General features: G+C 35.6%; 2 protein-coding genes across 5 annotated transcripts; both read right to left on the bottom strand.

Annotated features, from left to right (window-relative positions):
* Positions 1-4,557: 4,557 nt before the first annotated feature.
* LOC137388835 (kynurenine--oxoglutarate transaminase 3-like) lies at positions 4,558-10,493 on the bottom strand. Of its 4 annotated transcripts, XM_068075296.1 has the most exons (8): positions 10,475-10,489; positions 8,731-8,844; positions 7,848-7,949; positions 6,842-7,009; positions 6,200-6,320; positions 5,875-6,099; positions 5,530-5,662; positions 4,558-5,340 (listed from the first exon to the last, which is right to left on the bottom strand). In XM_068075296.1, the coding sequence occupies exons 3-8, from the start codon at positions 7,898-7,900 to the stop codon at positions 4,772-4,774; spliced, it is 1,269 nt and encodes a 422-aa protein (XP_067931397.1). In that variant the 5' UTR covers positions 7,901-7,949; positions 8,731-8,844; positions 10,475-10,489; the 3' UTR covers positions 4,558-4,771. The 4 variants fall into 4 exon arrangements, with proteins under 4 accessions (XP_067931397.1, XP_067931399.1, XP_067931396.1 ...); XM_068075298.1 differs by lacking the exon at positions 8,731-8,844 and having other exon boundaries at positions 10,475-10,493; XM_068075295.1 differs by lacking the exon at positions 10,475-10,489 and having other exon boundaries at positions 8,731-8,913.
* A 1,536-nt stretch (positions 10,494-12,029) lies between these two features.
* LOC137388565 (uncharacterized) lies at positions 12,030-25,245 on the bottom strand. The gene is made up of 2 exons (XM_068075048.1): positions 22,782-25,245; positions 12,030-12,256 (listed from the first exon to the last, which is right to left on the bottom strand). Exons 1-2 carry the CDS (start codon positions 25,243-25,245, stop codon positions 12,030-12,032), a joined length of 2,691 nt encoding a protein of 896 aa, XP_067931149.1.
* Positions 25,246-25,449: the final 204 nt, after the last annotated feature.

The raw sequence follows: 25,449 nt of genomic DNA, 5'->3' as shown, positions 1-25,449 counted from the left end.
CAAGGGGATATGAGCGCTGGTTGATTTTTGCTATGATTTGCAGCTTTGAGTAGAAGATTTGTCTCACCACTGTAACAAATGTTGATAAGCTTGAATTCGGTGTTATCTCACCACTGGTATAGCTATTGCGCATGTAGCTATCTGCTTATACCCTCTACCTCTCTAAACAACTTTATAACCCTTCTCTTGACAACACTATAACTCTATCTCTAGACAACACTATAAATCTCTCTCTAGACAACTCTATAACTCTATCTCTAGAAAACTCCATAACTCCCTTCCTACACAACTCTATAAAATATCTGTAACTCTCTTGCTTTTTTTTTCTCCTAAGCTCTGCATTTTTCTTTCTCTTCGCCAGTATAATATTTTTTAGCACCAAGATCTTTGCTGTTTTCATTTTTATATTTGAGTTCAGGACTTACTTTCAGTAGTTGTCTAAAATTCTTCTAGTCTCCTTCTTTTGCAGCTGTAAGCTGCTTTCAGATTATCAAACCCACCTGGAACACAAGAGGCCAAGCCTTTCGTCTGAGCTACTCCCTAATCTTCTATGTTTGAGCATAGCCTTGTAACACTTCACTTCACACTTCATAATACTAACACGTAGCCAGCCGCATTTGGTTAATAAACCAACACCTCAAACATTTTGTTAGAATTACTGCCTAGTAGGCTGCGCTAAGTAATAATTGTCACCAGCAAAACACGTGTTCCAGTTTACACTTGTAATTGCCTACCTTTGCCCAATATTACTACGTTTATTGTCTGCTAGTAAATTAAATGAATAACCATAAGTTGATCATTTGTTATTTACTATGCAAATTATCAATTTTATTATAGTATTTTATAGAATCTTCTCTAAAGTAATAGTTGTATCCGTCTGTCCGTCCATCTAAAGCCATGGCTGAAGGTTGAGAAAAGCGATCGTTTTATACAAGAATAAAACTGTGGACTCTCAGCATGGTTGAACAACACACTAACAATTGCACCAGCTGACCACCTACTGGTGTTTCATATGGTATAGTTATAAGTATAGGTGTAATAACTATATGTATAGTTATTACACCTGATAACCGCTCACAGTAAACTAAACTGCTAGAGTAATACTATAAAATAAAAACTACCCTAGGACACTTATATTTTGCTAGTATTTAGTTTCGTGAGTAGCATACAGAGTAAAATTTCGCTGGAACTTAATTTCGCAGCTCTGATGAGTGCGAAAATATAGTGATGTGAAAATAAATGCAGTGGAACAAACATTAGATTACTCAGGTCCAGTTCGCTGGTACGAAATATTTTTCAATTTGGGACTACCGTACTGTTTGGACTATAAACTGCACCTCTATATAAGCTACATGTGCTTTATTTTACTGTGCTTTTTAACGCCATTTAAAACGGAACAGTGCAGAACGGCACAGTTTCGTATTATCCGACGCGTTTTAACTTAGTGCCTAACGGGACAGTACCGTGAGGCATTGTTTCGTATTTTCTTTCACAGCTAAAAGTGCACTAATTGGAGATTCCCGTTAGTGCGCCCTAGCGGTGAAAGAAAAAGTCACAGAATAAGCCACAGTGATTAGCCGCACCCTTGTAGGCCTACCTATAAGCCGCATAGCTCAAATCATCAGAAAAAAGTAGCTGCTAATTGTCCAAAAAGTACGGTAGTTTGTATTTGTGAACCGCAGGTAGAAATGTGTAGGCTAGATCAATAATGTAATTTGATCGCTTGCTGCCATTTGTTTCCTAGACTATCAATGACGTCAAAGCCGCAGTTACTGATTGGTACCAATATTAGAATTCAAGTATTTATAGCACGCGGTGCCGGTGGCCATGGCACCGGGTTGTTATTGCTTTTGGTTGGTAATAAAATTCATCACCACAATAATTATTATTCAATTTTATGACTTTTCCTACCAGACTGTCATCCTCATCAGTTACAAATTCAATGACTAAACTAATATCATCATCTTCTTCATTTGTCTAGGCTTTTCCAAAAAAAATTTATTATCTTAATTTGTTTTGCCAAGCTGCTCAGTCGGTGTATTAGCTATAATGAGTTTAGCAAAACTTGCCCAATGAGCCAACCACACACAAAAATTCCCTGCATTTCTAATATGACGATTTTATTGTGAATATCAATGAAGAAAGCCATTTAATTTCGCGTTTTCGCTCGTTCGTTATGATAGTTTAGTTTCGCTCATGAAATTTTCGCGAGAGGCTGTTGCCGCGAAAACGCGAAAGTTAGATGCCGCGAATACATAAGTGTCCTAGGGTAAAGCAGAAGCAAGTTTATGCATTATTTTATTCCTTTACCTGTTTCTATTAGCTTTTGGTTTATTCTTATGCAGGTCAACAAACCATGGAATGACCTGAAGTTTTACATGCATTATAACCTTTATGCACAAATAAAAACTTTTGTTTTTTTAGTCATTTAATATCCAATAAGTAATGTTGCCGAATCACTAACTTATACTAATAGCAACTCACAATATTTTACCGTTGTAACAGGAAACGAACTTTTTCCAATATGAACTATACTCTTCTCTCTCTCGATTTCGAAACATTAACGACTTACTTGTTAACAACTTCGTTAGGGAGCGCATCACTCGATTAGCTATCAATGACCAAATCCTACAACGTAACAGAGAGGAGAGGAGACTAGACTGCGCAACCTTTAACAGAACACTGCACTTATTTAACAAAATTATTTCTATTATTTTCTATATGAACTTTTTCTAAACACTTTATATGACTCCTTTTCTATATTTTTATTATTATATATTTACTTTGTTATTAGTTCGTATACAAAACACTTTACATATACTTATATGGGGTCTATATATAAATCTATTTACAACATTGTTCTATATCATAAACCATTATTCCATTTTTATTACTTTATATACAACTTTACATTCTCCATATACTTTCCATTTACAACATTCCTAACATCTTTCTATACTTACACTTCTAAAATAGAACTTTTTAACCTTTATATATCTATTTATATTACACTACCAAATACAACTGTAATATCAACAATTAACCAATTACTCATATACCTGGTTTCAACCCAACTTTACCTCCAAAGTTAATTGTTAGTTGCACCTGTTTGGAGTCTTGCACCCTCAAATTTATTTTATGTCATCTCGACCAACTCTCATTTACACTATACTCTGTCAATTCCTGCTGACAATTACTTTTTCAACAACCAGCAGTACCCTGTCTATTTTCCATTACCACTTTGGTCGTGGGCTGTATGACAGGGGAATTTTTGGTTTTATAAGTCGATGCATATTTTGATCATACCAAGATATGTGTTCAGACTGAATCTTAAAGGTCATAAATTTAAAGCGTAATAGCTAACAACGCACTCAGCGTTAACAAGCGTCTGGTGATGCGCGAGATTCTTTTCACCTTCAATCAGATAGCCTGCTAATAGGTGTTTAAACATAAGTGGGTGCTTGAGAGGCAGATTCTCGAGAACCGGATAAAGTTTTGGAACCGTATATTCTCAGTGACCTGATGGAAGAGATGTGGAGTATATGCGTGTGAAATTTGAATGGGATCGGGCAAAAAATGTGAGCATGCATAGCATTTACGTGGACTAATACACACACCTGCACACACCTGCACGCATGCATGCACATGTGCACACCTGCTCACACGTATGCACACACACATATGCTCATGCTCATGCTTGTCCGGAGTAAGCACTTGAACCATACTATGTCAGTAAGAAGTATTTGGAATGTCGAAGATCTGAAATAATATAGGTACAGAGTAGAGACTGGTACTACATTGCCTAGTCAGCAGTAAATTAAAATTAATAACTCAACCTTTTTGCCCGAGTTGGTAGTAGATAGTAAGTAGTAGATAGTCGGTAGTAGATAGTCGGTAGTAGATAGTCGGTAGTAGATAATCGGTAGTAGATAGTCGGTAGTAGATAGTCGGTAGTACATAGTAGTAGATAGTTGGTAGTAGATAGTTTGTAGTAGATAGTTGGTAGTAGATAGTTTGTAGTAGATAGTAGTAGATAGTTGGTAGTAGATAGTAGTAGATAGTTGGTAGTAGATAGTTGGTAGTAGATAGTTACTAGTAGATAGTTTGTAGTAGATAGTTGGTAGTAGATAGTTTGTAGTAGATAGTTACTAGTAGATAGTTAGTAGTAGATAGTTGTAGTAGATAGTTAGTAGTAGATAGTTGATAGTAGATAGTTAGTAGTAGATAGTTGGTAGTAGATAGTTTGTAGTAGATAGTTGGTAGTAGATAGTTGATAGTAGATAGTAGTAGATAGTTGGTAGTAGATAGTTAGTAGTAGATAGTTGGTAGTAGATAGTTGGTAGTAGACAAATAGTTTTATAACCAGAAGTTCGTTCAATTCAAGCTGCTTTAGATTATCTAAAGTTGCGCATCTCTGCTGCATAAGGGATTTTCGGGAGAGAGTCACTTCTATGTTACTAATTTTTTTGCAATAAAAACTTAACCCGTCTTGACATGTCACAGAATGATTTCATGACAACATCTGTCAGGAAGCAGTAATTTATGAATACCAGAGAGGATTGTTAAATTGTTTTATTAAAAAGAATAAAGTTTGAACCAGTAACTATAACATAGCTTATTAGGAAAAACCAGTGAGTAGTAAGAAGAAGAAAAGGTTAAAGTTAGAAAGTTTTTATAAAATATATACCAAGTAACAAGTTTTAAGACACTCGCATGAATGTGAATTGATGTGTGCCACCGATTGTTGCTCTGTTTGGTGAAATGAACAACGTTAGCAGTCTTTCAGAGGGTTCAGAGAAGCAAAGTAAGTTTCTATTTTGTTGAGAAGCTCATCAGTTTTGAAGTAACAGAGTCGAACGTAGTTGCTCATGGTGTCTTTACTTTCTTCGCAAAAGGCAGATGGTGGAATTGTGGCAATTTTATGGTTTTTTAACAGCCAAATAGCGAACTGGAAATCTGAGGCTATATTTGTTCCGTCATCAATCATTTCTCGTGTGGCAAAGGCTGTCCAGTCAACAAGAAGAAAGTAACCTGCTTCGGGAACACAGACTTTAAAACCAGCATTTCTTGCCATCTCAATCAAGAGATTTCGCTTTGACAGAAGAGCTGTCCTTTGTTGAGTGAAATGACAGCAAGGCTGGTTGATCTTTGCAAGCTCAATTTCCATACATCGAGCAATGGCCTCCTGGACAGGGGTGGCACAGGTAGCGTCCCCATTCTGGTGTGAAATCATTTGGCAATCTATTAATTCTTTAGGTCCTATAGACCAACCAACTCTCCAACCTGTCACACTGAATGACTTGCTTGCTGAAGAGATAGTAATTGTCCTCTCCCACATACCTATATAATTAAATACATGTACTTGTATTTAGAACAATATTCAAAATCTTTGGATCAGTTTTGGATCAGTTTTGGATCAGTGCAAACAACTAGATAATCCATAAAGTAGCCATAGTGTTAGCAAATGCATACTTTGGATCTGTGCCAATTACTAGCTAAGCAGCTACTACTATTGTAACCAGCTGTTACCAGGAAGGGTGGCGATTCTGACATGTTCGGCACCAGGATACACCAGCCACTCATATACCTCATCGCTGATGCATATGACATCATGCTTTATACAGAGGGTTGCCAGCATCTCCAATTCTTCTCTCTTGAACACCTTTATAATAGACACACAATTGAGGTTGACATTCAGCTAGGAATAATTTTATATGCTGTTTTGTTTAAATAATGCTGGCAACTTGATACTTGCATTTTTAATCGGTATATTCAGCATTAATCTCTCAGAGAGAAAAGGGGAAGGCAGGTCTTCATATTATGTAGTCACTGGTATGCACCAAACTTTTATTTACAACTCTGGAGCAGACGTACCTTTCCAATAGGGTTGTTTGGGTTATTCAGCATCAGAAGTTTTGTGTTAGCGCTAAACTTATTTTCTAACTCTTGGGGGTCAAGCACCCAGTCCGCACTGCTAGTAGGAGACTCAACAGATGGCCTCAGAGGGACGTACACAGGGGTCCCCTCAGCCAATTTAGTCATAGACTTGTAAGCATCAAAGAATGGCTCTATTAGAATCACCTCATCTCCAGGATTCACCTGCAACATATTATATGTATACACTAGCCCTAATACAGCCACAAAAAAGAGAGATGTATACAGGCTACAAAGAGACTGAATCTGATGAAAGGAAACTGACCAAACTGAGGAAAGCAGTCACGAGACTCTCATAGGCTCCATGGGTTACTATTATTTCAGACATCGGGTCAATATCTCTGCCTAGTAGAGGTCCATGTAATGCAGCTATCGCCTTGACCAGTCTACAAACAACACACCAGGGAGTTGTTTTACCCCAATAGTAAAAATTAAATGTGTGTGTCTAAGTAGTTAATTATACAGTACATAATAATCATGGTGTAAATAGTGGTACGTAAATGATAATTGCACAAGTTCTTATACATGTATATTTACCTAATATTATACAGTCAACAGGGTAAGTATTGAAAAAAAAGAGTGAACGAAGGTTAACACAAAAAACTGTAATAATATGCCTAAGGAATCGTGAGATGTATACAGACCTACAACTGCTAGGTAATAATGGGCATTTTTCGATGATGCACTTTGTCACTTCTGTCGCATAACAATGTTACAGTTAAAACTGGAACAGCTCCTTCATGATTATAAATAAAATGCATTTTAAAAGTTTTTACTGGTTTAGTAAGCACCAATCAGTGAGGTTGTACAAACGTATGTGGCAAATCATGTGAAATGGCCTGGAAAACCAAAGAAAACTTTTGGCCAATTTGCAAGTGGACCCATTAGGGGCAGAATAATAAATTACCTGGGATGGCCCTGATCTCTTGTGTACTGTAGATATGTATTGCCCTCCATTGCCACATCGGCCAGGGCTCTCTGAATGTGTTCAGAGGGAGGGTAGTCAGGCAACCCAACCCCAACATCTATCTCTGAATATTTTGTCTTACATCTGGTGAAATCTAACCAAATGTTCCTAGACAAGGTAACAACATGATATATTAATAACAGTCTTTACCTACAGATATGAACAAAGATAGACATATTGGCATATAGACATATCAACACATGAATATATCTACACAGGAAAATATCAACATCTAAAGATAACAACACAGAAAAGTATCAGCCCATCGATATAAAACTATCAACACTTCAACACCCATACAACTTTCAACTTGCCTATGTAAAATATATATGCTCCAATATATAACTATACAACTAGGGTTTTACTATATTATCAATTAATACAGTAAAGTAATACTAAAATAAAAGAGCTCTACAAAAAATTGGAGCAACTAATCATGAAAAATAGTTGCGCATATCTTTGCAGCTATTGGCAGTTTTATGACTTTTTAGTCAATCCTCAGGCCTTAGTATTAGCCTGAGGATAGACAGAAGACCTTAGTATTAGCCTGAGGATTGACAGAAGAAGTCATGAAACTTCCAGTAGCTGCAAAGATATGTGCAACTATTTTCTTGAACTAGTATATTCTAATATATATATATATATATATATATATATATATATATATATAATAAACACAAAATATCGCTAAGTGTTACAAGCAACAAAATACAAAAAGAATGCATATATATATATGTATACAGAATAGACACAATACATTGCCAAGTGTTACATACAAACAACACAATATATATATATATATATATATCTATATATATATAGATATATATATATATATATATATATAGATATATATCTATATATATATATATATATATATATTGTGTGGAGATATATATATATATATATATATATATATCTCCACACAATGACTTGTGACACATACTCAAGACAGTGATGCAGTCGATTGGCAAGTCTCTTTGGAGGTTGTGTAGTCATGCTTTAAATTAGAGTATCTTCAGTGTGATGAGATGGAGTAGGAGATCAACTGTAGCAATATAACACAAATTCAGATATAATAGACTGCACAGAATGATACACTGATACTGAGACACTGGTAGTGAATACTGTTGATTAAATTTAATCATATAATCGTTGATGCAATTTTAGTTTCCAAAAATATGAAGCAAATAGATTTAAATTTGTTATAGAGTGGAACAAGATAAAAACAATTTAGTGCTTCAAATGTATTAATAAGTGCTACAAACAACAAAATATGTTGCTAGATATTACAAACAACACAATATATTGCTAAGTGCTACAAACAATACAATATATTGCTAAGTGTTACAAACAACACAATATATTGCTACGTGTTACAAACAACACAATATATTGCTAAGTGTTACAAACAACACAATATATTGCTAAGTGCTACAAACAATACAATATATTGCTAGGTATTACAAACAATGCTATATATTGTTAAGTGTTACAAACAATACAATATATTGCTAAGTGTTACAAACAATACTATATATTGTTAAGTGTTACAAACAATACAATATATTGCTAAGTGTTACAAACAACTCAATATATTGCTAAGTGTTACAAACAACACAATATATTGCTAAGTGTTTTAAAGAAAATGTATGCATTGCTTTAAAAGGTAATAATAAATATGTCATGTTGCACTTAAAAGTCCTAATCTATAAAAAATATTCAGTGTTGCAAGTTGGTAAGAAACTAAATAAATATACATTTTTAGCAAAAAGCCAGACCAAAAAATGTTTTGTTTCAAATATAAATAAAAAATCAAGATTGCTTACCACTGAACGTATTTAATTGATGTGATGGCTGGTTCAACCCGCAACATGTAAAATGCCTCTTTGGGCTACTCAACATACAAGCCTATACTCACCGTAATCTTTTCTCCTCGAGTACTGGAACAGGTGTCAGCCAACTGGTACCATGTACCAAGATATGTATTGGGGTCAAAAGTCAAGCTTGGCCTTAAAGTGCAAGCTTATATTTAACCACATAAACAAACCTGGCTATATTTATAACAGTTGAACTGCCCATTCAAGGATCATTGATTTGAGATTCAAAGCCTTGTAGTTATGGCAACAGAGTGCGTTGACTAAAGCCCTAACAAACGACCAATTGCAATTAAACCTTGACGGCGCTAAATATGCTTTTGATAATAAAACAGCTCGTGATCCAGGAGTGATGCATTTAATACTGAACTAATCAGCTTACTAAGGAATATACACGTAGTTAAGACTTCTAAGGTACACGAAACTCTAAATATGGAGTAAATGTTTTACTAATAACTGTAGGTGCTGACACTTTAAACAAACTAGTTGAATCGAGAGTTGCGTTCAAAAAGGGAAAAATCTATGGAAACAAGCAAAGATTGATAAGCACAGACCTTGCCAACTCATAAAAGTGAAGCCAATACAAGTAATTACAGACCTTACCAACTCTCAGAAGTGAAGCCAATACAAGTAATTACAGACCTTACTAACCCTCAGAAGTGTAACCAATACCAACAGTCACAGACTTTACCAATTCTCAGAAGTGAAACCAATATAAGTAATTACAGACCTTACCAACTCTCAGAAGTGAAGCCAATACAAGTAATTACAGACCTTACTAACCATCAAAAGTGTAACCAATACCAACAGTCACAGACTTTACCAATTCTCAGAAGTGAAACCAATGTAAGTAATTACAAACCTTACCAACTCTCAGAAGTGAAACCAATACAAGTAATTACAGACCTTACTAACCATCAGAAGTGTAACCAATACCAACAGTCACAGACTTTACCAATTCTCAGAAGTGAAACCAATATAAGTAATTACAGACCTTACCAACTCTCAGAAGTGAAGCCAATACAAGTAATTACAGACCTTACTAACCATCAAAAGTGTAACCAATACCAACAGTCACAGACTTTACCAATTCTCAGAAGTGAAACCAATGTAAGTAATTACAAACCTTACCAACTCTCAGAAGTGAAACCAATACAAGTAATTACAGATCTTACCAACCCTCAGAACTGTAACCAATACCAACAGTCACAGACTTTACCAATTCTCAGAAGTGAAACCAATGTGAGTAATTACAAACCTTACCAACTCTCAGAAGTGAAACCAATACAAGTAATTACAGACCTTACCAACTCCCAGAAGTGAAACCAGTATAAGTAATTACAGACCTACTAACTCTCAGACGTGAAACCAATACAAGTAATTACAGACCTTACCAACCCTCAGAAGTGTAACCAATATCAACAGTCACAGACTTTACCAATTCTCAGACGTGAAACCAATACAAGTAATTACAGACCTTACTAACTCTCAGAAGTGAAACCAATACAAGTAATTACATACCTTACCAACCCTCAAAAGTGAAACCAATATAAGTACTTATAGACCTTACCAACTCTCAGAAGTGAAACCAATATAAGTAATTACAGACCTTAAAACTCTCAAAAGTGTAACAAAAACCAACAGTCACAGACCTTACCAACTCTCAGAAGTGAAGTCAATACAAATAAGTACAGACCTTACCAACCCTCAGAAATGAAACCAATACAAGTAGTTGCAGACTTTACCAAATCTCAGAAGTGAAAATGGCTGAAAGCGATGAATGGTCCACAAAGAATGAGTGCGCAGAGCAACAACCAGCTAAGCAATAAGCAATGAAGAAAAGCAGGAACAAATAAGTAGAAAAGCCAACCTGCAGAGTCACAAGTACGCTTTACATCTGACATTGATGAACTACTATAGACAAAATACTTAATTGTTGTTTAAAATATGTATTTGGGTCAAAAGTCAAGCTTGGCCTTAAAGTGCAAGCTTATATTTAACCACATAAACAAACCTGGCTATATTTTTAACAGTTGAATTTTGTTTACTACGTAAACAAAATTCTTCCCTTAAAATATTAAACCTGCAGCACTAGTTAGCTCATAAATTGGTAATAGTTATGCAACGTTTGGCTTGTCTCCATCTAAGTTGCATCAATAACTGTTGATAGGCTGGCTGTACAATTGTCTTGTATTGCAATTCGACAATATCCAAAACCTCCATAGCAGAAGCCTACTTTAGTGCAAAAAGTGTGTCGTACATTCCATATATTATTATAGATAATCTTGAAGTTCATTCTTGAGCTACATGCAACTTTGTAAACGTTTCTATGCTTACCACAAATACCAGTGAACAACGATTTTGCAACTGCGGAGTTACAGTGTTGATTAGAGTATGCATCAAGCAGTTTGTAAAAGTAAGGTATTCCTACAGCTGGTCATAAAAGCAATAAATTGTTGGTTCATTAAACTGTAACAAAAAGCCAAAGCAGACAGACAAATAAACGAGACAAACACAAAAATAAATATTCTTGGACTGCTATCAAAATTTCTAAGCATCCAACTAATTTCATGCCTTGGAGTATCTCCAGCACCCAGTTATCCTATTTATTGACTTGAGGGAGGAAGGCAGTATGCTTACAATTCTCAGTTATAAAAATAATTTGTGTTAATTTAGACTCAATGGAGGTCAATCTTCAGCAACATGTGCATAAAACTTGATTATTAATCAACCAAGTTGTAAGAGCAAAAGGAAAATTAAAAAAAGTTCTGCAATGTATATCGGCCTAGGTACAACACAGAAGTATCAGTCAACAATTTTAATTTGTTAGTAACCAATCTCAGAAAGTATTGTGATCCAACATCATAACAACAGAAATTCCCTAAAGCAATTTAGCATAATCTAGCACAAGCTGACTGACAGTGTGGCTTGCATATGGCGAGTGCCAGCAGTAATCCCTAAGTATTTTATGAAGGTACTATGCTATCATCAAGATATGTCATTACTCTCGTGAGGTCACTTAATTGAGGTATCTTCACAAACCTTTTCAGGTATCTCTAACTTTGCCATATAAGACTTCAGTTTTTGTCAGTCAACTTCTCTGAATACTAGACTCTACAACCACAATATTTTCGAGTGCGCTACAAAGAAAAACTGTGTAGATGAGGGTAGGCAACAGATTGGTTGAAGGTTAATCACCCAACTGTTACTGCCATCTCTGGCTTTTCACTTTTTAATGTGGAATTCTTGCTTTAACCTATCTTCATTTTGACAAGCGTTATCAGCTCTGTGCCTTCTCTTCCAGCCTTACCTTCTCTCCCATCTTTTTCTCCTCTCTCATCCTTACCTTCTCTCACATCCTTGCCTTCTCCCCATCCTGCCTTCTTACCCATCCTTACCTTCTCTATCCTTTTCTTTTCCCCCATCCTTGCCTTCTCTCCATGCTTGTCACCAGATGAAAATTCAAATGATAAGAACACTAAAAAATAATTTAGTATAGCATATACAAGTTATATATCATATATTACATGTATATTTGATATTATGTGTTATATTATACCATACATATTACCATAAGCTGGTTATCATGATAAACATGATCAGTCATATGAATGGAAGTACTAATTGCTGCTTGGTCCCTTAATATACTTCCATTGTGGGTGAAGGTTGACTGTGAAATGACTAAACAAGCTTTGTTTAAATGAATAACAATATTACTGTGGCTAAAAGCTTAAAAATCAGGCTGCAATATCAATGCATATTCATAAGCAGTTAATCATGATTAGAAAGAAGCAAAAGGGAAATATTGTGTTAAAGATGGAATATCGGGTGAGAACTAAGTTCAGAGAATAATTATACATGTAGATAAAGCTGCATGGTCATTTCATATCAATTCCTCAAGTTTTGCTTTTTGCCAACAGGTAAAATGACCGCAATTACACAAAAAGCTTATTGCATACGAGCATATTTTAGCATTGAACATGTTTCTACATATTTTGGCAAGCTTATAAAACTAGAGTCAGCCAAATTGATGTCAATAATGAGATATAGATGAGAAATGTTTTAACCATTGCTCATAATTAACCTTCATGTATCCAACAGACCGTGTAATGATGTCTACACCGTACATGTTCATAAAACAACAGTCAGGCGCGCTTGTTTCTGGGCAATTGACCATATGATGGAAACATATAGAAAACAACACTTTTGCATATGGTCAATTACACAACCAAATTTGTATAAAAACACACTATTCACCTTCTTTTGTCACTCATTGGTATGAAAATTCATGGATGAAGAAGCTCTATGACTGCATCTGACATCATGCTTTCTATTTCGAAATCTGAACAAGATCACGTCGCAAAGTAATGCATTGCAACAGCGCAACAATTGATTCAGGCCCCATGATCTATATCAATCAAACTGGGCAGTCTTGCGGGCAGACTATGCAAGCAAAGACTTCAGTCTAAAATTATCAATCTAAATGCTGCTTATATAGCTTTATCAGCAAAACTCAAAAAATTGCTGTTATAAGCATGCTAACATACGTGTAGGTAATAAAGTATGCTAACATACATGTAGGTAATAAAGTATGCTAACATACATGTAGGTAATAAAGTATGTTAACATACATGTAGGTAATAAAGCATGCTAACATGCATGTAGGTAATAAAGTATGCTAACATACATGTAGGTAATAAAGTATGCTAACATACATGTAGGGAATAAAGTATGCTAACACACATGCAGGTAATAAAGTATGCTAACTTACAGGTAGGTAATAAAGCATGGTAACATACATGTAGGTAATAAAGTATGCTAACATACAGGTAGGTAATAAAGAATGCTAACATACAGGTAGGTAGTAAAGCATGCTAACATACATGTAGGTAATAAATTATGCTAACATACAGGTAGGTAATAAAGTATGCTAACATACATGTAGGTGATAAAGTATGCTAACATACATGTAGGTAATAAAGCATGCTAACATACATGTAGGTAATAAAGCATGCTAACATACATGTAGGTAATAAAGCATGCAAAAATACATGTAGGTAATAAAGCATGGTGACATACATGTAGGTAATAAAGTATGCTAACATACATGTAGGTAATAAATTATGCTAACATACAGGTAGGTAATAAAGAATGCTAACATACAGGTAGGTAGTAAAGCATGCTAACATACATGTAGGTAATAAATTATGCTAACATACAGGTAGGTAATAAAGAATGCTAACATACATGTAGGTAATAAAGTATGCTAACATACAGGCAGGTAATAAAGTATGCTAACATACAGGTAGGTAATAAAGTATGCTAACATACAGGTAGATAATAAAGTATGCTAACATTTATGTAAGTAATAAAGTATGCTAACATACAGGTAGGTAATAAAGAATGTTAACATACATGTAGGTAATAAAGCATGCTAACATACATGTAGGTAATAAAGTATGCTAACATACATGTAGGTAATAAAGTATGTTAACATACATGTAGGTAATAAAGCATGCTAACATGCATGTAGGTAATAAAGTATGCTAACATACAGGTAGGTAATAAAGTATGCTAACATACATGTAGGGAATAAAGTATGCTAACACACATGCAGGTAATAAAGTATGCTAACTTACAGGTAGGTAATAAAGCATGGTAACATACATGTAGGTAATAAAGTATGCTAACATACAGGTAGGTAATAAAGAATGCTAACATACAGGTAGGTAGTAAAGCATGCTAACATACATGTAGGTAATAAATTATGCTAACATACAGGTAGGTAATAAAGTATGCTAACATACATGTAGGTGATAAAGTATGCTAACATACATGTAGGTAATAAAGCATGCTAACATACATGTAGGTAATAAAGCATGCTAACATACATGTAGGTAATAAAGCATGCAAAAATACATGTAGGTAATAAAGCATGGTGACATACATGTAGGTAATAAAGTATGCTAACATACATGTAGGTAATAAATTATGCTAACATACAGATAGGTAATAAAGAATGCTAACATACAGGTAGGTAGTAAAGCATGCTAACATACATGTAGGTAATAAATTATGCTAACATACAGGTAGGTAATAAAGAATGCTAACATACATGTAGGTAATAAAGTATGCTAACATACAGGCAGGTAATAAAGTATGCTAACATACAGGTAGGTAATAAAGTATGCTAACATACAGGTAGATAATAAAGTATGCTAACATTTATGTAAGTAATAAAGTATGCTAACATACAGGTAGGTAATAAAGAATGTTAACATACATGTAGGTAATAAAGCATGCTAACATACAGGTAGGTAATAAAGTATGCTAACATACAGGTAGGTAATAAAGTATGCTAACATACAGGTAGGTAATAAAGTATGCTAACATACATGTAAGTAATAAAGTATGCTAACATACAGGTAGGTAATAAAGAATGCTAACATACAGGTAGGTGATAAAGTATGCTAACATATATGTAGGTAATAAAGTATGCTAACATACATGTAGGTAATAAAGTATGCTAACATACAGGTAGGTAATAAAGTATGCTAACATACAGGTAGGTAATAAAGCATGCAAACATACAGGTAGGTAATAAAGTATGCTAACATACATGTAGGTAATAAAGCATGCTAACATACATGTAGGTAATAACTAACATAAGGTGCAACCATTTGACATGGGAATATTTTCACATTACAAATCTTCAACAAATAGTTCAAAACTAAATATACAAACCAGTTTGCTGTCTAGATCTCTTGGTTATCGTTTGAAATGCCATGTAGGCTACTCTAAAGATTTCAGAGAAATCATCATTTGAGATGATCCAAATGTGCAGCAAAACACATTAGCAGTGATTAAACATGACTAAATTTTAACTCTGTGTTCATCATACTTTTCTCACTTGCAGCAGGATGCAAACATTTACAGAAATAATAACTTTTTATTTATGAACTAAACATATAGTGGCGGTTCTGAAATCTGAAAAAAGATAGAACACGTTACTTTTCTGTAATAAATGTTAAAGTGCCAAGTGACTGGCTATAAGTTTACAAACAGCCAGCTGGTGGCAGCACAAGGACTAAACTGACTTCTGACCTGTTTTGACACAAGCTGAGATTATAAAAACTTGAGATAAGTATAAATCAACTTATATAAAATAAAATTATTTCCTCACCCCTGTTAATCCAAGTGGGTGGTAATGTCTACTCAAGCTTGGGTCAAGGTCAAATTGAAACGCAAGGTTTGGTACGTTGGCTGTACCAAACCTTCTGCTAATCAACAATAATAAATTTATAGCTAAATATAACATTTTGGAGAAGAACATAAAAGGTTTTACTCAATTTATTCCAACTTTTACCAAAAATTATGATTTATATTGCAATATACTTAAACTTTCACTCATTTTTCAATTCAAAACTCTGTGAAAATGGAAAAAAAGCAGATTTAAAAAGTTATAAAATTGAATGTGAACTTGTAGCAGGAACTGCATATTTCTTCTTCTGTACTTCACTCCAAGCTTTGAGCAACTAATGGATTTAGGACTCGAGATTCATCGACAATTACTATGAAATCTTGATATAAAGCAGAGCTCACCTGCTCGGGCGGCCAGTGATGAGTGAGAAAGGATCTTTTATGGTGATTATAAGAAACTGGGCACAAATGATGGCAGTGTTGAAAAATTTGGGATTTAAAAAAAAAGCCAAAATCTGCTTCATTTCTATCATCATCAAAACAGGAATGATATGTACACAGTGCATTATTGACAACAATTCGAAATCGTTTACCTAAAAAACAGGAATTGTGAAACACGATTACATTTGAAAATCATTTATAAATTCACATGAAGCAATAACTACCTGACACATATTACACATTTGGGATTTTTCCTCTTGAATCTTATGAAGAGGACTAAGTTTTCTTTAAACAAGGTACTCACCATAGCTACTTAATTTGTGTAGGAGAGGATGATTCCAACCGACTATGGTTTAAACACCTCCCATTGGTCTTCAAGCCAGTTGGCCAGCATATCAGTGACAAAGTCAACTGTTTATAAACCTAGTAACAGATGTCGAAGATTACACTGACTTTTTACAAAAACTTTAGATACCGAGCTGAGAAGTTAATTAACAAAGATTTAGTACAAAAATATAATGCTGTTCCTTTGTGAACGCTGAGACAGAAAGCAAATATTTACAAATTTCGCAGTATAAAAATTGCAGACAATATTGAAGTTTTGTGTTTTGTAAAAGATTAAACACTTTTTCAAATTCTCTACATAAAATAACTTTATAAATACATTAACTAATATAGTCTGTCGTCAATGGAGGAATAGTAAAAGAGATTCAGAACATTAACCTCTGCCAGGTTGTAATACCCGATGCCTTTATCATACTGCAAACTCTCACCACAGGCAGCTGTGAATGAAACAGGGTAGAAACAGGGCTGATCTTCCTTAGCTTCTAGAATGCCAGTATAGAAATAAAGAGAGGATTATCTGACAAGATTGGTGAATCTTGGATCTGTAGTTTTCCTTTAACGTGACTAAAACATGAATATAGAATGATTAGGAAAAGGCCATCATTATTTTTAAAGAATATAAACAAACTTTGCCAAAAGTCCCAAACCCCAGTCAGGTGTGTAAACTGAAGCCATCTTGTACAACTACGTCCCACTTGAGCCGTCTTGGAAAGAGATTCTAATCTACGGCAGTCTCGTGATGGCGGCGATTAACTGTTCGCTATTAAGGGCTTGTAATCCCATTTCCACATATTTTGCACCTTCGACACAACAGAGTAAGACATAGTGAATCTTTTGATACCAAATAACCGTAATGTGAATTCTGTTGCAATTCAACCTTTAAGATTGATGGGCTAGACAGGAATTTAGACTTATTAGATGAGTAGTGACTCAGAGCCATCCTACTAACTGCAAGCATCAAGTATCTCTAGCTAGAGACAGCAGCCACATTTTGATTGAATGTGTTATAGCTTACCTATACATTCAAAGGTGTTTGGGTAGAGCCATACTCATCTCATAGACTCCTGTACTCTACAACTGCGACATGATTATGTGTATGTTCATGTAAGATTGTGTGTAGGCATCGCCTGCTAGCTGCTTGAACCAATTAAGGTGTGATAGATGGTCTTTGGTGTATCCTTGCACAGTCTGCATTTAGGGTCATTTCTATTGTGAGTAATCTGTATTTGGAGTTGCCTTGTTGCAAGCACTTATTCCTGTGTTGCCATGATTAGCGACTCTTTATTGGCCATTGCTTGATTTTTGTTCAGTCACACATATGTCTGGTGAAGGTCGCCAACCTCAAATACTGCTGGTGGTGAGCATCATGGTTGTCAGGTTATTCATCATTACTGAGAGATCTATTGTCACTACAGTTGAGTGGAATTCATCTAGTAACTTGTCTATGGCAGCTATAGAGGCTGCATATGCATGTTCTTCTTCTTTCATTGTCTGTTGTACACTGTTAAGCCCCTGCCTCCATCTTCTCTACTAAGATATAACCTAGTAGTGTCTGACTTTAAATGGAGTGGTCTATGCATAGTCACTTACTATGTCTGTTTTTTGATGGCTTCTTCAGTCCAAATTTTATGTCTGCTAAATACGTTATACTGGCGTTGAATAGCAATGTATTTCTGTGACTTGTTTACTTGCTTCCAGCATTGAGCTGGCTTCAGAGGAACAAGTTTTTAGTATGTATTTTTATTTATTAATTGCTAGTTTTTTCCAATATGGAACTATAAATATATATGAAATGGCATAAAAACCCAAATAAATGTTGCTCTCAAATTAAAACAAAACATGAATTCAATAATGTTGTATTCGTAAAAAAACAAATGCATTATTAAGAGTTCTTCTTAAAAGCGTTGAAAGACATCATAATTAATTGTATTCATTACGCATTTTGGCTCATTTCATTGTTATTAGCTAGTTGTTAGGCTAGATGACCACTCTTATTTTGAATGAATCTATAGGTATTGTTGGGACTCTTTTTAACACAACCTTAGAAATCTGAACTCTGTCAATTTTAATTTTATTAGCTTAATCTCTCTTAATCTTAATCCATCATAGAATTATAAAAAAATACTTCTTCAACAAAGTTATTTGTTGTCTAGTACCCAATTAAGCTTGCTATTTCATATAATTATTTGTATATTTTGAACTTGTAAAAGTTCATGTTAAGTTAGCAGTTCTTCTCAACAAACTCAAGTGTTTGTTTGTTTCATTTAAATTAAATCATAACAAAATGATAAAAAAGTGCAACAAAGGACCATATGCACAGTAGCATGGCTATTTGAGGCACAGAGCTCGAGTTAACAGATAAGATTGTCAATGAAGAAAACATAGATAGTTTAGGCAAAGAAATCAGAACAGATCTATTCAAGAGAGTCCAGCGAGTCTGTTTCAAAGCAGCCCTAAAATCATAACTCTCAATTTTCCTAAGCCAAATTGACAAGGAGTTCCATGCTGATGGCACAGAATAGGCAACCCGCTAGGCCACCAGTAGAGAAGGAGGGTGAAAGGGGTAATGAAAATAACGAATGACAAATATTTTAATGTGTTGACAAGTTAGTTTGAGATTTAAATTGTGTGAAGGCTAAAAGCCATATTCTTAGTTGATATAATTGCTGTATAGGAAAAACAAAAGGAGTTGATGGAAAATAAGTTTTTATGATACATGTATATTATTCTAAGCAATTGCTTATGGATGACCATAATTTTGTTTAAGTAGCTTATTGGAGCATTTCCCCATGCTTCCAAACAATAAACTATTTTAATGTTAATTAGAGTATTATATAAAAGCAAAAGAGGCATTTCCAGTAAGATCAAGGAGGCCTGGTAAATAAGTCCCATGCATTGTTGCAGTTGTTTTTTCAATAGTTCTATGAGTCTTGACCAGTTTAGTGTACTATCTATTGTAGCGCCAAAAATTTTAAGCTTTCTGTCATTTGTATGTTCTGTCCATTCATGGAAATGTTTTCTGTTAATCAAAATTTATTTTGTGAATTTTGAATAATTATAAAATTAGTCTTGACAACATTCAATGTTAGTTTCTTTTGGTCACACCAGCTTCTTATCATGTCTAATTCTTTGTTAATTATAGCTATACCTTTATTCAAGTTTTTAGCAGTATGAAATAAGTTAGTATCATCAGCAAACAAAATAGTTTTAAATTTATCAAAACTCTTTACAAGATCATTTTTATATAGCAAAAATAGTATTGGTCCAAGGATGGATCCTTGGGGTACTCCACATTTAATGTAATTACTAAAGGTTGGGATATTTTCTGAGATATTACAACATTTTGAAGACGATTAGACAGATAATTTTGGATCAATTCTAAATTTGAATGAGAAAAATCTATTTGCTTTAGCTTATTTATTAAAATAGAGTGATCTATTGTATCAAAAGCCTTTGAGAAGTCAATGAAAATACCTAAAACAGATAGACTATTGTTTAAGGCTGCAAGTGTATTGCTTGTAAATTCTATCAGTCCTTCCACGGGTTCTTTTCCTTTCTGAAATCCAAATTGAGTTTCTGCAATGTTTTCCTTAATAGTGTAATTATGGATTTGTAGAGTAATTAGATGTTCAAAAATTTTTGGAAAATCTAGAAATACAATAGAAATAGCATAGCTTAATGGTTGGTGTGCTTAGTTTCACACCTTCACTTTACAGTTTCAATTCCTGTGGAGTGCAAATTATTTTTCTTAAAACTCGCTTCAGATGGACACAGCTCTTATTACAGTAAAAACTTAGATTAGCTTAAGTTACTTGAATTCATTGGGTAAAGAAACTTAGCCAATAGCAATTACATTACCTGCTGCTGTTTATAGGCTATTTTAAATCTTTAGCAAATGGGTAGAACAGAAAGTTTGAAATGTTTTTCAACAATCTGTTTTAGTTATGCGTTGAGCTTTCAAATATTAATTATGCTAACCATTCTTTTACTTAATGTAGGTATGAGACAAATCATGTGTTAGTATAACTAATGTCTAGTAATACGGAAGCTTAGCAGCTGGCTGTTGATAATATTTATTCTGAGTCTAAAGTAATCATAAGGGTGCTGGTATGGCATAAGTGAGTGCAACAAATATGGTTATAAAACAGAACTTTCCATGTAACATGACGACTACTAATATGACGACTACTAACATGATGACTACTAACATGGGGACTACTAACATGACGACTACTAACATGACGACTACTAACACGACGACTACTAACACGACGACTACTAACACGACGACTACTAACACGACGACTACTAACACGACGACTACTAACATGACGACTACTAACACGACGACTACTAACACGATGACTACTAACACGGCGACTACTAACATGACTGCTAACATGACTACTAACATGACTACTAACATGACTACTAACATGACTACTAACCTGACTATTAACATGATGACACGGGTTGCCTATCATGTGTCATCAGCATGGAATTTCTTGCCAATTTGGCTAAGGAAAATTGGTACTCATGATGGTTTTGCAGCTGCTTTGAAGCACTACTAGCTGGACTCTCTAGAATAGATTTGTTCTGATTTCTATTGCCTAGCCAACCTTCATTTCTTCACTGTCTATCAATCTCATCTGTTAACTCAGGCTCTGCGCCTCGAATAGCCACTCTACTGCGCAAATGGGCCTTCATTGCATCTTAATTTTTCAATAACTTTGTTATATCATAATTTAATGTAAAATAAAACAAACAAACTAGGTTAGTTCAACAATAAATTTCATTTATCGTTATATTTTTACTAATATCTCCTATAGAGTAAGAGAAAACCAACACATTCACTAATGCACTAGGTAAATTTATGTGCCAACCTCTACTAATGATATTTGATCGATCTTGAATCACTTCCATGAAGACAGGAATTAGCCTCCACAATATGTAATCTCAAATAGTTAATAGAGAACTGCTGCAATACTTATTCAAATTTGATATCCAGTATAACCTTTGTTGGTTTTGTACTATTAAATGATTTTTATTATTTGTTATTTGAATGTTGCATAGAACTCTCGAGACTATTATTTTGATGACATTTAAACTTTACCTGGTAGTTTGGAAATCTCAAGTTAGCTAAGAACTACTACATGTAGATTTAAGTACTAAAAATATGAGCCGAGCATCAATCAAATACGATGTTAATACTGAAGAAATGACACTTTCTAGCATGAGTTGAAATAATGTTTTCTTTCCGAAATGACTCCATATGGCATTGTTGAATTAATTGCAGAATTCAGAGCAGTTTTCCGAAAGTTGTTGTTCAGCATAAAGAGCAGCTAGAAAGGCTTATCTATGTCAATCCTGAAGAACTATCCTTGGATGGAAAAGAGCTTAGGGAAATGTTTACAGCAATAGGTAAGAAAACATGGAAAACAGTTGAATCTTTATATAAAGTAACATCTTTGAATCATAATCGTAATCTTAAGGTTTCTTTAGAGCGTACTTAAGTTTTATTTCCTTTTAACAAAGACTGTGAACACAAATTTTTTTAAAGGAATATTTCTTGAGCGCACTTGAATCAGTTTTGCTTGAACTAAATTTATGGCCCGCATCTGCTTTTTTATTTTGATGCTGGATTAGAAAGGCCCCTCGAATCTCGAATTTTTCTAAGCAGTTTTTAATCTGATGTTTTATCTAAGAAGAGGTAATTTGTAACATCATTCAACAACACAGAATAATGGAATGATAAAGTAGGATATATTAGCTGCCGGAATATCGGGAGGATAACTATGAAAACACATCATGATATTTAGACAAAAAACTGCAAGGAGAACAAAGAGAAAGCGGTAAGGAGATGTAGTGGGGTGACAATCATAAACCACAGAGAACAGCGAAACGAAGAATAGGGTGGTACAACACAAGGACTAAAAAGCAAGGAACTGTTTGGTAAAAAAAGAACAGCAGAAAACAGAGAATCATAAAGAAGCTAGGTATCAAAACAAGGAACAGACAACAAAGAGGTAGAACAATGTAGAATGAGGCAAGGCATTGAGAACAGGGAGGTAGAACAGTGTAGAAGGAGGCAAGGCATTGAGAACAGGGAGGTAGAACAGTGTAGAGGGAGGCAAGGCATTGAGAACAGGGACGTAGAACAGTGTAGAAGGAGGCAAAGCATTGAGAACAGGGAGGTAGAACAGTGTAGAAGGAGGCAAAGCATTGAGAACAGGGAGGTAGAACAGTGTAGAAGGAGGCAAAGCATTGAGAACAAGGAGGTAGAACAGTGTAGAATGAGGCAAGGCATTGAGAACAGGGAGGTAGAACAGTGTAGAATGAGGCAAAGCATTGAGAACAGGGACGTAGAACAGTGTAGAATGAGGCAAGGCATTGAGAACAAGGAGGTAGAACAGTGTAGAAGGAGGCAAGGCATTGAGAACAGGGAGGTAGAACAGTGTAGAATGAGGCAATGCATTGAGAACAGGGAGGTAGAACAGTGTAGAAGGAGGCAAGGCATTGAGAACAAGGAGGTAGAACAGTGCAGAAGGAGGCAAGGCATTGAGAACAGGGAGGTAGAACAGTGTAGAAGGAGGCAAGGCATTGAGAACAGGGAGGTAGAACAGTGTAGAAGGAGGCAAGGCATTGAGAACAGGGAGGTAGAACAGTGTAGAAGGAGGCAAAGCATTGAGAACAGGGAGGTAGAACAGTGTAGAATGAGGCAAAGCATTGAGAACAGGGAGGTATAACAGTGTAGAAGGAGGCAAAGCATTGAGAACAACGAGGTAGAACAGTGTAGAAGGAGGCAAGGCATTGAGAACAGGGAGGTAGAACAGTGTAGAAGGAGGCAAAGCATTGAGAACAGGGAGGTAGAACAGTGTAGAAGGAGGCAAAGCATTGAGAACAGGGACGTAGAACAGTGTAGAAGGAGGCAAGGCATTGAGAACAGGGAGGTAGAACAGTGTAGAAGGAGGCAAAGCATTGAGAACAGGGACGTAGAACAGTGTAGAAGGAGGCAAAGCATTGAGAACAGGGAGGTAGAACAGTGTAGAATGAGGCAAGGCATTGAGAACAAGGAGGTAGAACAGTGTAGAATGAGGCAAGGCATTGAGAACAAGGAGGTAGAACAGTGTAGAAAGAGGCAAAGCATTGAGAACAGGGAGGTAGAACAGTGTAGAAGGAGGCAAGGCATTGAGAACAGGGAGGTAGAACAGTGTAGAAGGAGGCAAAGCATTGAGAACAGGGAGGTAGAACAGTGTAGAATGAGGCAATGCATTGAGAACAGGGAGGTAGAACAGTGTAGAAGGAGGCAAAGCATTGAGAACAGGGAGGTAGAACAGTGTAGAAGGAGGCAAGGCATTGAGAACAGGGAGGTAGAACAGTGTAGAAGGAGGCAAAGCATTGAGAACAGGGAGGTAGAACAGTGTAGAATGAGGCAATGCATTGAGAACAGGGAGGTAGAACAGTGTAGAAGGAGGCAAGGCATTGAGAACAGGGAGGTAGAACAGTGTAGAAGGAGGCAAGGCATTGAGAACAGGGAGGTAGAACAGTGTAGAATGAGGCAAAGCATTGAGAACAGGGACGTAGAACAGTGTAGAATGAGACAATGCATTGAGAACAGGGAGGTAGAACAGTGTAGAAGGAGGCAAAGCATTGAGAACAAGGAGGTAGAACAGTGTAGAAGGAGGCAAGGCATTGAGAACAGGGAGGTAGAACAGTGTAGAAGGAGGCAAAGCATTGAGAACAAGGAGGTAGAACAGTGTAGAAGGAGGCAAGGCATTGAGAACAGGGAGGTAGAACAGTGTAGAATGAGGCAAAGCATTGAGAACAGGGACGTAGAACAGTGTAGAATGAGGCAATGCATTGAGAACAGGGAGGTAGAACAGTGTAGAAGGAGGCAAAGCATTGAGAACAAGGAGGTAGAACAGTGTAGAAGGAGGCAAGGCATTGAGAACAGGGAGGTAGAACAGTGTAGAAGGAGGCAAAGCATTGAGAACAGGGAGGTAGAACAGTGTAGAAGGAGGCAAAGCATTGAGAACAAGGAGGTAGAACAGTGTAGAAGGAGGCAAGGCATTGAGAACAAGGAGGTAGAACAGTGTAGAAGGAGGCAAAGCATTGAGAACAGGGAGGTAGAACAGTGTAGAAGGAGGCAAAGCATTGAGAACAGGGAGTTAGAACAGTGTAGAATGAGGCAAAGCATTGAGAACAGGGAGGTAGAACAGTGTAGAAGGAGGCAAAGCATTGAGAACAAGGAGGTAGAACAGTGTAGAAGGAGGCAAAGCATTGAGAACAGGGAGGTAGAACAGTGTAGAAGGAGGCAAAGCATTGAGAACAGGGAGGTAGAACAGTGTAGAAGGAGGCAAAGCATTGAGAACAAGGAGGTAGAACAGTGTACACAGTAGTTAGATACAAGAATCGGAGAAAAATGAGGTAAAGGAGTGCTGTAATAGGCAAAGAGCTAAAAATAGAAAAAGCGAAACTCATCTTCTTAGTCAATTGTAATCTGGTCACTTGATCTTTGAATCCGTTTGATCTTTCAATCCGTTTGATCTTTTCAGGTTAATTGGTGTTTGAACGCTGTTATTCTCTATCTATGCACCGTGTGCTTAATGCTATGTACTTAATTCCGTACAATGTTTTCATCTGTTTCTTTCGTTTTTTTTTTAAATCCGACTGTTTTTTATTCTT

This window comes from Watersipora subatra, chromosome 2 (genome assembly GCF_963576615.1).
Source record: "Watersipora subatra chromosome 2, tzWatSuba1.1, whole genome shotgun sequence".
Taxonomy (NCBI): domain Eukaryota; kingdom Metazoa; phylum Bryozoa; class Gymnolaemata; order Cheilostomatida; family Watersiporidae; genus Watersipora; species Watersipora subatra.
Note: the sequence above shows the minus strand (reverse complement) of the source record. Positions and strands in the feature narration are given on the sequence as shown.